General features: G+C 37.5%; 1 protein-coding gene across 1 annotated transcript in view; it reads right to left on the bottom strand.

Moving 5' to 3' along the window:
- LOC139962067 (uncharacterized protein MT2135-like) overlaps positions 1-13,777 on the bottom strand; it is an 82,905-nt gene that overhangs the window by 4,186 nt on the left and 64,942 nt on the right. The window contains exons 4-13 of the mRNA XM_071961916.1: positions 10,037-10,072; positions 9,282-9,321; positions 8,219-8,355; positions 7,413-7,553; positions 5,299-5,433; positions 4,917-5,033; positions 4,466-4,542; positions 2,577-2,762; positions 1,644-1,827; positions 497-631 (exon numbers count right to left, since the gene is read on the bottom strand). Of these exons, the coding sequence (XP_071818017.1) occupies positions 497-631; positions 1,644-1,827; positions 2,577-2,762; positions 4,466-4,542; positions 4,917-5,033; positions 5,299-5,433; positions 7,413-7,553; positions 8,219-8,355; positions 9,282-9,321; positions 10,037-10,072 (1,188 nt within the window). The remainder of the gene's footprint in view (positions 1-496; positions 632-1,643; positions 1,828-2,576; positions 2,763-4,465; positions 4,543-4,916; positions 5,034-5,298; positions 5,434-7,412; positions 7,554-8,218; positions 8,356-9,281; positions 9,322-10,036; positions 10,073-13,777) is intronic.

Below are 13,777 nucleotides of genomic sequence, written 5' to 3'. Positions count from 1 at the left end.
CAGCAGTAATTTTCAACTGTTAATAAACACTTCTGTCAGTTTTGGATTTGAAATTCTAATTGAAAGTTTAATAATATTCTAAGTTTTAAACTTGAAATTGACATTTTTAATATTATGCTGATAAAGAAAGGAATTCATTTCTTATTGCTAAATTAACATTTTCTTATGATTTCACTCGCTCCTTGTGATCTAACCGTGGGCGGGAAGGGTTTGGGGGTTATCAATGGCTACTCAAATAAGTTTTTTTTTTTTGTAGTTCACCAAGGATTGGGTTATGATATGAACTGCAACATGCTACTCCATAAAGTTTTAACAAAAAACAAGGTTAAACCCTGTCCTATTCTCAGTAGATGCTGACAGTGTGCTCAGCACCAATAACTACTGTTTCATCAAACCAAAATATTACTCTACTTAGAACTGACATTAAAAATCTCTGTAATACTTTCTAATATGTGATCAACGTCGTGGCCAAGATAACGGCAAAAAGTAGTCTAACCATTATTGAAAGTTGCATATCCGTTGCATCGGACGGGTCTTCGGTGGTGAGCGCTTCCTGTCCGGGATCATCGTAGCCTGGTAACCAAGGGGAATAGTTGATCCATACTGAAGTACCATTAGCAGCTTCTATTAACTGTTAGATCGAAAGAAAGAGGTAAAAACAATAGTTGATATTAGATATTAATTCCTCCCTCCATGATGTTCAGACAAGGAAACCATATCGTGCCCCCCTTACCCCCCCCCCCCGTCCGTCCCAGATTGAACCCTATTTCGCCCCCTGCCAAATAAATGTTTCAATATCAAGGCAAGATAGAAGAGAATGTTTCTATGAGAGCAGATGACGTATGACACATAATTAATTTTGTATATATGTTAACCGTAAACCTATATAGTCTAATACACATGGCATCAGTTATATACCTCAAATGCAACACAATCCTCCATGGAAAACTATAAGACGTTTGGCTTGAAATGATTTTGTTTACAATGTAATACAAGTGAAGTAGTATGCTGAATTTCATCCAAGGTTGCTATGTTGTTCATATAAAGTAAACAAAAAGCTTGGTTTTGTTGAGTTATTAGAATTAACAAGGGCGTAGGAACCGGGGGGGCTGGGGTGCGCCAGCCCCCCAGTGAAAAATATGGGGGGGAGGCGGAAGTATCGTTCCGCCCCCCCCCCCGCTCCGCAAGTAAGAAAACCCCTTTTTCATTTCCAAATGAGAAAAAAATCTCATTTGAAGCACCAAATTACATCTAAGACCAGGTGAAAATGCAAAATTCTTTACAAAATGGAGTAGGTGTTGAAGTGTGCTATATTGCACCAAATTGCATCTGAGGCCACCTGGAAATGCAAAAAAATTCCAAAGGGGAGGGGGACACCCCCTCCCCTTAGACCCCTCCCCCAGGCCGGTCACCAGTCTTCAGCCCCCCCCCCCCCACTCAAAAGTACCTTCCTACGCCACTGAAAATTAATAAAACAATGGATGAAGACTAACATTCAAATCTACTGCACCGAGGTGCCGTCGTAATCGTCAAATTAATTAATTTAAAAGAGTATTTCCAGATATTTCATGTTAATTTTGTCTTGGGTCATAAAGCTAAAAGTTTCGCCGTGAAAGAAAACTTTAACGGCACATGTTTACTACCTTTTGGTGTCTGTAACCATTGTGTGGTACACTGAATTTATAAGATGGTGGGCATACGATTTCTGTTATGGTGTACGGACCACGTGACTCGCTCATGATCCAATCATTGGGATCGTTGGCATTCTGACATGCGTAGTGCATTTCTTCCTCACATCCTTCGACGTACCAGCGATTATCTTCACTACTGCAAGAAAAGAACCGAATATTTGGTTGATATGATATCATGCATGTCCGTCTCGAATGAAAATGGCAAAATTTGACAAATATAGAAAAGTGTATTAGTCACTCTTAATCTATTTCCCAGGCCAGTATTAAAGGTCATCAGTGCTGTCCCTAAATATGCTAGAAAATCAAAAAAATGGTCACATGCTCAAACTTCAACACAACACTGTATGTCTCTTCAGGACCACCGTATTTGTGTAAATTAACGTTTTGTTTTCGTGCCCGGATTCTTTATCTCAGACGACTATTCTTCACATAAGTACGGGGGCACCAGAATAGGGTTATGTCTAGAGAGGGGCCGAAACTTCAAGGGCAGTGGGAGATGTGATTGATCAGTTTGTTTCACTGATTCAGCAAAAGGCCATATTTTAATTACAGAAATAAAAACAAGCTACATTTTATTACCAAAAGAGGCACTTTTAATTAATAAAATGGAAACTTGTGTATCAAAACTTGCACTGAGAAAGAGGAAGTAAGAGTACTGATAATGGATCAGTTCGGTGACATAAGATTTGTTTGTTTCCTGAATTTACATATAAGTCGCATGGAGTGACTAAAAACTATCATAATGTATTAAATTTCATTATCAGCCAACTTCGCTCAAATAGCAATGATAGGGTAACCAGTTTTTAATTTTCTTAAATTGCAATATGATCACTCTGAACAAGTCGTCAAGTGAGTAAGCTATGTAATATTATCTTATCTCTATACCTGATCATTACACAGGAGTTTCTCGTGAGGGGTACCGATGGTTCACTCTCAGCCCAGGTATACACTGCCGTTTTGATGAGTTCGGGGTTGACATGATCACAAGCTGGGAATTCTATCCTGCACTTCATCATATCACTGAGGTCAGTGATAACCCCAACTCGAGTTGGGCCGTCATAGTCAAGAAATCTGCAATTATGCGTACCCACAATACATCATGATCGAACGCATATATTTCATGCAATATTAAAATATTTGTTTTAACTTTTAAACTTTGACCGCCTATGCCAACCGTGATCCAAAGAGGTGTGGGGTCCTTTTCAATATCAATTCCCCCTCCCAAATTGCATTGATAACTCAACAGAGGAATGCATCGACTTCTTTCATTAATTTATCCATACTTCCTTTGAATCAGTACTAAATAATTAATATATATATATATATATATATATATATATATATATATATATATATATATATATATATATATATGTATATATATATATATATATATATATATATATATATATATATATATATATATATATATATATATATAGATAGATAGATAGATAGATAGATAGATAGATAGATAGATAGATAGATAGATAGATAGATAGATAGATAGATAGATAGATAGATAGATAGATAGATAGATAGATAGATAGATAGATAGATAGATAGATAGATAGATAGATAGATAGATAGATAGATAGATAGATAGATAGATAGATAGATAGATAGATAGATAGATAGATAGATAGATAGATAGATAGATAGATAGATAGATAGATAGATAGATAGATAGATAGATAGATAGATAGATAGATAGATAGATAGATAGATAGATAGATAGATAGATAGATAGATAGATAGATAGATAGATAGATAGATAGATAGATAGATAGATAGATAGATAGATAGATAGATAGATAGATAGATAGATAGATAGATAGATAGATAGATAGATAGATAGATAGATAGATAGATAGATAGATAGATAGATAGATAGATAGATAGATAGATAGATAGATAGATAGATAGATAGATAGATAGATAGATAGATAGATAGATAGATAGATAGATAGATAGATAGATAGATAGATAGATAGATAGATAGATAGATAGATAGATAGATAGATAGATAGATAGATAGATAGATAGATAGATAGATAGATAGATAGATAGATAGATAGATAGATAGATAGATAGATAGATAGATAGATAGATAGATAGATAGATAGATAGATAGATAGATAGATAGATAGATAGATAGATAGATAGATAGATAGATAGATAGATAGATAGATAGATAGATAGATAGATAGATAGATAGATAGATAGATAGATAGATAGATAGATAGATAGATAGATAGATAGATAGATAGATAGATAGATAGATAGATAGATAGATAGATAGATAGATAGATAGATAGATAGATAGATAGATAGATAGATAGATAGATAGATAGATAGATAGATAGATAGATAGATAGATAGATAGATAGATAGATAGATAGATAGATAGATAGATAGATAGATAGATAGATAGATAGATAGATAGATAGATAGATAGATAGATAGATAGATAGATAGATAGATAGATAGATAGATAGATAGATAGATAGATAGATAGATAGATAGATAGATAGATAGATAGATAGATAGATAGATAGATAGATAGATAGATAGATAGATAGATAGATAGATAGATAGATAGATAGATAGATAGATAGATAGATAGATAGATAGATAGATAGATAGATAGATAGATAGATAGATAGATAGATAGATAGATAGATAGATAGATAGATAGATATGGAAATTAAAGTTCACAAATAGATATGGATACGGTAGAGGTGCAGTAAACAAAAAATTAATTGAATATTTACGGGAAGTGTGAACTATCACTGTAATAGCGAACTGTTTCGTTGAAAGTTCTTCCACCGCACTCAGGATACGGAGTGAACTGCAAATCAATCAATGGCAGATAAATGGCATATAAATATATATATATATATATATATATATATATATATATATTTATATATATATAATAAAATAAGTAACCATATAGGCCTAGATATTTAGTAAATGTAATAAAACGAAATGTATGCACCCCCCTCCCCATTCTGTCAGCCCCCGTCTCAAAACAGTTAAGAAATTTTGTTTTGCAAATATAGGTCATGCCTGTACCACATCCCACAGAAAAGCGCTGGACTTCCTAAAACATTAGTCTAGCTCCGGTCCTGTTTATGACCGTGAGCTCCAGTCATTCTAAGATCCTGACAAAATAGTTTGCTTCGATGTATACTCTATAGATGTACATGAAAGCATTCTCACCTCTTTGATTGGCCGATCGGTCCAATATATTTTATGAATGAATAAATCCCCGTGAGTGAATACTTTGTCAGGAGTATCACCGGAACTGGCGGTTGCGATGACAACGTTTTTACCGTCCTAAAAAAAAAGAAGTTAATATCATCACAAACGCAGTGAAAAGAAGAGAGAAAGAGCCTAAACATCTGAACTTATATAGTACCAATAAACATGTGATATTCACTGACTGTAATAGAGAAAATTTACAAGGATGTTTTGAAACATTTATCATTGGAAAATCCCTTCAAGGAAACATCACCAGAAATGTCAATATATCGTGTCATGTGACCGAAAATATATATTTATATATATATATCTATATATAAATGTACATATTTATCGTTACCTTTTTCATTTGTCGGAGTGTTGGCCAAGTACCTTGGTAAGTTTCATTCAAGTCACGTGGTGTAAGTACCCTCCCTCCAAGGTAAGTGTTGATTGGTCCATTTACTAAGTGATCATACCCCTGGTCTGACTTCTCCTATGAGATGGAAAGAAAACATGAAAGATACCGTATTAATGTTGTTTGCATTTCTAGGTTAAGAAATATGTCCAGGCCAACATATGGATACGCCGATCTGACTTGACACAGCCCAGGTGTGGGTGGTGGGGAGGGGGTGGGGAGAGGGAGTGGGTGACTGTAGGGAAGGCATTATAAACCCCGTTAATAACGGGATAAGAACGGGGGGAGTTCCCGTATCTGGTCTGATTTGTCTATAGGTATACTAAAATAAAGAGGCTTGAATGAATAGAGAAGTAATCCAGTTGCTTAGCTATTAAGGGTTTGAGGACATTGGGTTCCAGTCTTACATACCAGGAGTAACATGATGAATTATGAGGGTCAAAGATCCTATTCACAGCAGGTTATCATACTCAACTGGCGCCACACGTTTCTTTAGTTTTATACTCATTCCATATACACAGTGGCTTAGCTGAGGTTTTCAGGAGCCCGATTCAAATGTAACAGCTGGGGCAGATAAACTCCACTTCACGCATAAGTCATAAATGTAACATTATAGAGAAACATTATAAAATTGGAATTGAACATGCGAAATTAATTTGTTAGGAAAACCAGTTGTTGTTGTGTAATAACACAGACTATGGCATTTCGGCATGTTGATATACTCATGCAATTGTTTGTTCAAAAACATGCCTGGCAGTTTCAACCATTGGCCCAAAATTTCGGAGTCAACCCTTGGTGGCTCGTGGACAATGGGCCCCTGGTTTAATGAACCATCTGAGGTGAACTAATAATATACTTAGAAGTTACTGAACGTATGCCATGCTTCAGTGGCGGCGGAACCGGGGGGCTTGGGGGGGCTCAGCCCCCCAATGAAAAAGTTGAGGGGGCAAATGCATGATAAGCCCCCCCCCCCCAATATTTACCAAGGCTCCGAAACGTGCATCTGCCCATTTTTCAATGCATACTTGTCGATCTGTCCGATGCACACGTATACTATATAGGTGTAATAATTTTAGTAATTGCTGGGGGACCTTCGGCTCGTCCCCTGGCTATAGACCACATTGTCACCCCAACCGCGTCTTCACGCCCTGTGAAAAGTGGAAGCAGTGAGTGTGAGTACCGGTAAGCGTAACACAACTTCGTCTTAGGCCAATGACTTGCCTTATTTGAGCCAGTTCTCCAACATCCCCTTACTTAGTGGCGGAGCGTTCATATATACAGTCAGGGGGCGGATGCCCCCCCCCCTGACGGACTCAAATGGACTGCTGGCGCCCTTTTCAGCTTTTCACTACTTTTTACTTGTTCGCGATTATTGACTATTTTATTGCGCTCTCATATACCTATTGACATTTGTCATATTCTGTTGGTGTAATTTTCCGACAAAATGGCGACGACACCTATTAATTCTCCGTTTATCTGCAAATTAGCAAGGCCCGGAAAGGGTCATTTCCTGCAATCTAGGGAGTATCTTTACTCAGAAATTTTCTGTACGCTCCGCGCCAACCTGTGGTGGCGCTCCGCTTAGATAGTGTCGAAAGCGCCCCTACAGACCATTTTTGGCCCCCCCCCCGACCAATACCCCTAGCTCCGCCACTGCCCTTACTACACTCAAAAACGTCTTTGCGAGTACACTACGAGTAATAGCTACTCTCTTAAAACACCATCGAATATACAAATTACAATGTTTTTACAGACTTTTACGTGCAATCTGAGAAATTGCAGGCTTGAGACCCATATTTAAGGGCTAGGTATTCGCAGCATAAAACACTCGGGAAGTGCCGTTTCCGGCCACCTGGGGGTTTGAAAAAAAACCGAAAATTTTCTTGTACGCTCCGCGCCAACCGATGGTGGCGCTCCGCTTAGATAGTCCCCACACATTAGCCCCCCAATAATTTTTACGTTCCGCCGCGCCTGCCATGCTTATATCTAGACTTCGCAATGTGACACGATTCTGCGCTGCGGCCGTTTATTTCGTCACAGTCAAATGCACAACTTACGTTTAAGTATATGCGTATAATTTCCTGCGTGTTACTCCCTAAATTCAACCAATCAGCTATCTCCTTTATACCCTCTGCAAAATGTTTATCATCATCTTGGCAGTTCATTCGAAAATTTTCGGCAAGGTGAGCTAGACGCATCTGGAAGAGTATGAATGAAGGTCAGAGTTCAAAATAAGATCTTGATATAAATTTGCAAACCTTTTAGAACGTTCTATACTACTATTATGAAAGTCAAGACGATGCAATGGCAAACTAAATATTAAATACCACAACGTATTCGCCAGGGGTATCAAGAGCTATATCCGGCCATGGAAAAACGATGTCACTGGGCCAGTTGGGCCCAAGGTCTTGGATAAAAAGGTATTTTGAGTTCTGCCAAGTATACTGTACCTTATATTGTGGAAATAAAAAATACATTATTCTTTATCTCATATTTCCCCGAGCTCTTAACTCAACTCCGATCCCTGGGCTGTAGCCCCTTACCCTCTCCCCTCCCACGCCCACAACAGGTCTGACGCCAGAAGCCAGGCAGCAATACGAAGTAAATTGTCCCAACACAAAAACAAAAGTACTTATTCGTATAGCATTTCGTGTAGACCTATAAAAAACCTTATTCATAGCTAAAGATGCATCAGAATCAATCATTTCACACTCCCCTCACCACCCACACGCCCCACCCACCTGGATCCGCCCACGTCCTCGGCCAAACGAGATTGAGATGACTCTCCATCCGATGCCGATAAAAGTCAGTAAATATAAAGATGCAGACCACGTATAGAGTTGATCGCTGCTGCGGTACTTACTCTGCCTAGACAAAACCAGTTGTCCAGTTCTACACCTCGTATTCCCATATTCAGCATGTCGGTCATGCTAAATTCATGATTGGCGTAGCCGATGCAGCTTTCATTGTAAGGCGGTGGCCAGAGACAAGTATCGTTTTCTAATATAATAAAATATTTTATGAGAAAATCCTTAAGCGTTTTTTTTTAAATTTATCTTGAAAAAATTAGTATTCATGGAGTAATGGTGTTTCATTTCTAGTGAATCTCTCCATAAAAGGTTTCTTGGAAATGAGAAAATAATAACCATCACTATAATCATCGTCGTCATCGTCATCATCATCGTCATCTTCATCGTCGTCGTCGTCATCGTCATCGTCGTCGTCATCGTCATCATCATCACCACCACCACCACCACCACCATCATCATCATCATCATCATCACCACCACCACCACCACCACCACCACCACCACCACCACCACCATCATCATCATCATCATCATCATCATCATCATCATCATCATCATCATCATCATCATCATCATCATCATCATCATCATCATCATCATCATCATCATCATCATCATCATCATCATCATCATCATCATCAAAAGTTGTTGTGTAACCACACGTCTTTCGTCACAGTGTGTGAGTGAATTAAAGTTTTAAAAAGGGAACCTTCATTTTAAGAGTTACAATCGCTTAGGATACCATCAGGGGCACAGTCACCGTTTTTTTTACTGAGAGGTCGAAGTGTCGTCAGGGGCTGGGGTGATCCCTCCCCAAGTGACCCAGTGATACAGTTTGGTAACACGGAGGGCGGGGGGGGGGGGGCTGTGTAGATGCTAACTTGTGTAACAACAATATGCACCTTGTGAAGAAAACAAAAGTTGAAGAATTAGCACCTGTTAAGGGTTGTATACCGCAAATAGTTTACATGTTGTATATTTATGTACTATGCACTATGTATATAACATTATTTCTGCCGGTTAAGGGAAGGGAGGGAGGTAGAGGGGTAGGGAGTGGTTGTGCACCTGGATGCCATCAGTTCATTCTGGTAGACTTTACCAACATGCTGTACTTACTCCCGTAGTCATCGGCCCTATTGTTGTAAGCATTGTGTGCCTGTTGGATGTTGAAATTAAAAAATAAACATCCCGATCATTTCAATGAAATTAATTCACTTTGGAGACTAATGAATGAACTTTTGCACGATTACATCTTTCTAAGAAATTTTAGACATTTTAAGAAAAGTCACCCAAAATGTAGAGCTTGGATACGAACTTAGTTGCGATTGGCTGTGTACACATGTGTATGTGAACGAACTGAGTAGAAGCAGGTATTAAACATGATCTTAGCCAAAAGGTAGAGAACTTCACTGAATTGGATGCCTGCAATTCTGCAGAAATGGGACTACCTTATTTTGAGAGGGTACACTAGTACACAAGCCTAATAGATAACACAATTCTATAGGCCTGGAAACGTCCAACTTGCCATGAATACCACAACTTAAGTATTTGAAGCTGTTATAGAAGCTTACGTGTATGTAACTAAGACAACGTAAATAATATTAATAATAATCATAATAAAAGAGTGCCAAATCAAATTTCCCAACCAAAATGTCTTATTTTACAGAGGTTTAAGACAGTAGAATATTTCGAGACCCAAGAATCCAGCCAGTTGGGACAATTTTCTAAAATGCTAATACCACTCAGTCTAAATTTCCTCTACATACACTGCCCACGTGATGAGATATTAACACCGCGTTAAGTAATAATATATAAGTGACATATTATAAATTTAACTCATTTGTGAGATGAGAAAGGGAAGGTTGACTCACATCGAGAAAGGTCACGTGATTGAATGGCTCATCTATCTGTAACACAGAAGTAGAAATAAAAGCAGTAGGTGGATTGATGAAAAAACAAAAAATAATTATAATAAAAAATATATAAAACATTTGTAATTTTAGTTCACAGTGATGGATTGCCCGGCGGCCTGAGAAACAATTAAAATGTCATTTTTTTTGGGGGGGGGGCATGTCATATTATAGTAAGGCACGATTCATTTCTTCGTCAATAAACCATCTCTTTTATGAAATAAGGAATTAATGTCCCATACATACTTAGAAAAGAGATATGGCGGTAATATAACTTTCTGAAAAGAATGCTAAAACTGGAGAAGGGAAATTGTATGCAGGATTAAATTGCGTGGATTAAAATGAAAAATTAAAATTTGACGCAGTTCAATATTCAAAAATAGGATCAATAGTAAATTTCTATGAAAGTTACCGGATTAATTCTTTTACGTCAAATGTTCTTAGTTTATTCTTAGAAAGGTACTGTATGAGCTGTTCCTTCTGAAGGTGAGAGGGTGAAGGGGTGAAGGGGGGTGGTATATGGAATAGTAAGCGTGTATTAAGCGTCTCCCTTTGTTGTTATTATTGTTAATAGCCTATGGGAATTGGAAACAAATAGGTTTCTTGAAAATCCAACCAAATTCACCAGGAGTTGGTTTGCTAGTAAAAGGTGCGTACCGGGTGGCTTATTGGCTTGTCGATTAATAGTCGTGTTCATTGCTTACGATTTATGGGTTAGAGTTGGTCGCCCTTACTTTCAAACTTGATGCTGATATATGATATGGAACGCCGAAAGACTCACCGGATATTATACCATATACCACTCTAGAGTAGCCGAGTCAGGAAGAACAGGGGGGCACGTGACCTTCCACTTTTTTAACCTAACAAGTGTCAAGGTTTTTTTTGGGGGGGGGGCACTTTCGCCATGCAAAAAGGGGCTCTTTTGTTAAAATATTAAAATGTGCAATGTAAAATTGTTGGAAACTGAAGAGGTGAAAAAAAGTAAATTAAAACTGTGCCTTTTGTTGACAAATATTCAAGTGCAGTGGAATTTGTTACGGATTACTGCGGATTCATTTTGTTTGAGAGTCCCCTTTGATAAACTAATGTAATCATATACAATCTCGATTGAACCCTTCTCCGCCTTCCATCGGCTAGTGTAATCATATATCTTGCTACTGTACTAAAACGTAGACAGCACTGTAGTAAAAATGTTGATATATCAGTTTACAAAATTTGTAACATGTAAAGCGTCTTCGCATTATGTAGGATGTGTGGCGCCCTAACAGAATTTAAAAAAAAAATGTTACGAAGTATATTGTCACAAGATCTGTACAGATGTAATGAGGCAAATTAAATGTGGTGATAAGGGACCCTTTACATTAGTAACACATGCAATAAGCCTACATCAACTACATACTAATCTACGTAAGCAAAATACAAACTTACATTATAGACATAAACTTTAAAAGTATTGACATATCTTTTAGAACGACGGTCCACAATCTATGAGCGCGACCCAAATATTTTGGTGGGCGCCGACAAATCTAACAGACGTCGGGATATGACTATAATATTCGGAGCTTGCCTCGCAGAGATCGTATAGGTTATTTTTTTTTTTTTGAAACATTAATTACACAATTCTATAGCTGGCTTTCATGCATTCTGGGGATCGATTCTATCGGTTGGGGTCGTCTGGTGGGTAGTGGTCCAGTCCTTGTGGAATATCCTACGTTGTGGAGCCTTAATGTTTGCATACCGCTGCTTAGAACATAACCATACCTGGTGAGTTTCATTTGGCATACCATAAATTTTATTTTCTATTTACCACTTAGAATATAACATTAAGTTGCGTGTCACAATAGGTCCCGATGCCATCTCTCGACTTGTTTACGAAGGCACTTTTACAGAAAAGTTACCCCAAGAACAACCAAACAACTTGATCCTCACTCCAATACCCCCATTGCAGTTGCGCAGTGAGTGTGGTTGAATAAATATTTTAAAAAAAGACTAAATAAGGGGCGCTATTTATAAAAGCCTTGTAGTAAATTTGTACTGGTGCTATTCACTCATATATCATGGATTATTATATGATATTGTTCCAGTGTTGTTAAGTTGTTATGGACTAAGCGATGCCGTGTATTGTGTAGCCTATTTGATAACCACTTAAAAGAAAATTCATCAAATACTTAAGGGAAAAACAAAAGAAAAAAATGATGTCAAAATGACATTAAGCCAACGAAGATATGCCTTTCAATCTGCCTTTCAATCATAAGGTCCCGAGTTCGAGTCACTCCAAGATTAATGTATGTCGTCCAGTCACAGAGTTGTTGACAATTGACAATTCATAATCATAGACGTTAAATATGAATCTAAGAGACTGACTTCGGTCGGTTTGCGGCTTTGATAAGCCAATGAGGCTTCTTCGCGAGTTCCTGCTTGCAGGAGGATTTAAAATACACACATACATGCACGCATACAAGTGGCATAGTAGTTAAAGTCTCAATACGTGTTTGTTGAAAAATTTCGGAAAACAAACTTCCGAAGCAGATTCAATGTTTCTTATTCTAAATGCACTCTGACCAGGTGGGTTTCATGGAGGAAAGCTGTCGCAATCGAAATAAAGAAATATATTTTCTTTTGCCCTTGTGGCGCGAACGATTTACCGTAAAATCACTGCCGACGGCCAATATCAGCATGTTCATTATACAAATGTAATCTATATTTACTCTTATCGTCTACTTTTTTTTTGACCCAATTTCACGGAAGAATCGTCTGATAACACCTGTTTATTCATTGCAATGGTAGGATATGGCTACAATTTTGAAAGCTACATCGGTGAGACCGAAAGAAAGATACTATTCAAGAGAATTTACCTAACATAGGCTAGCCACGAAAGTGAAAGTAAGCCTTAGCCTAACGGTCGTAAACAAAACAGAGGGATTTGATTGGCACATGATCTGTTGGGCAGGGCTTGCAAATTTTGATTGAAGTTTGAAGAATCTACGGACTCTTGAAAAAATCTGGCGAATTTTATTCAGCTCAAAATGTTTAACGATAGATAACTCAATAAAAATAATGATTATTAATATTAAAAATGTATAGAACGGTGTTTTTTTCACTGAGCTTTGAGTGCAGTACTCTGGAAAGGTCGAAGTTAAAATTTGGCAAACACACATTGAGACATTAAAGTAAATATTCGTAGACTAACTTATTCAAGTGTTTAAATAGTTTGATGTTATCAGTCGCTTTCGACAAATCAAACATAATGAAAGATTGTGTATAGCCTATTTGATAACCACTTCAACGAAAATTCATCAAACACTTTAGGAAAAGAAAATAAGAAAAAAGATAATGTCATACACAATGACAGAGACAAATTAAGCCAACGAAGTGGCATAATAGTTAAAGTAAATATTCATAGACTAACATTTTAAAGTGTTTAAATAGTTTGATGTTATCAGTCGCTTTGATAAATAAAACGTAATGAGAGATGGGGTGTCGAACACAGCTACACCCTTCATTCGTAAAAAAAATTGATAGGCCGTGATCACTGCATGTCCCTTTTGATGCCCCTTTTGATCAGTACATGACCCCCTCCTTAAACCAGTCGGTGGGAATCTGCAATACCCCCCCCCCCTCCTCCTCCTCCCGGACAAACACACGTCTTTGGAATCCTGCTCACGTCACTGGAGAACTGGTTTAATAGAACCTTTTTGGACT

The sequence above is a fragment of the Apostichopus japonicus genome, chromosome 20 (genome assembly GCF_037975245.1).
Source record: "Apostichopus japonicus isolate 1M-3 chromosome 20, ASM3797524v1, whole genome shotgun sequence".
Taxonomy (NCBI): Eukaryota; Metazoa; Echinodermata; class Holothuroidea; order Aspidochirotida; family Stichopodidae; genus Apostichopus; species Apostichopus japonicus.
The sequence above is the reverse complement of the archived record's forward strand: the minus strand, read 5'-3'. Positions and strand labels throughout refer to the sequence as shown.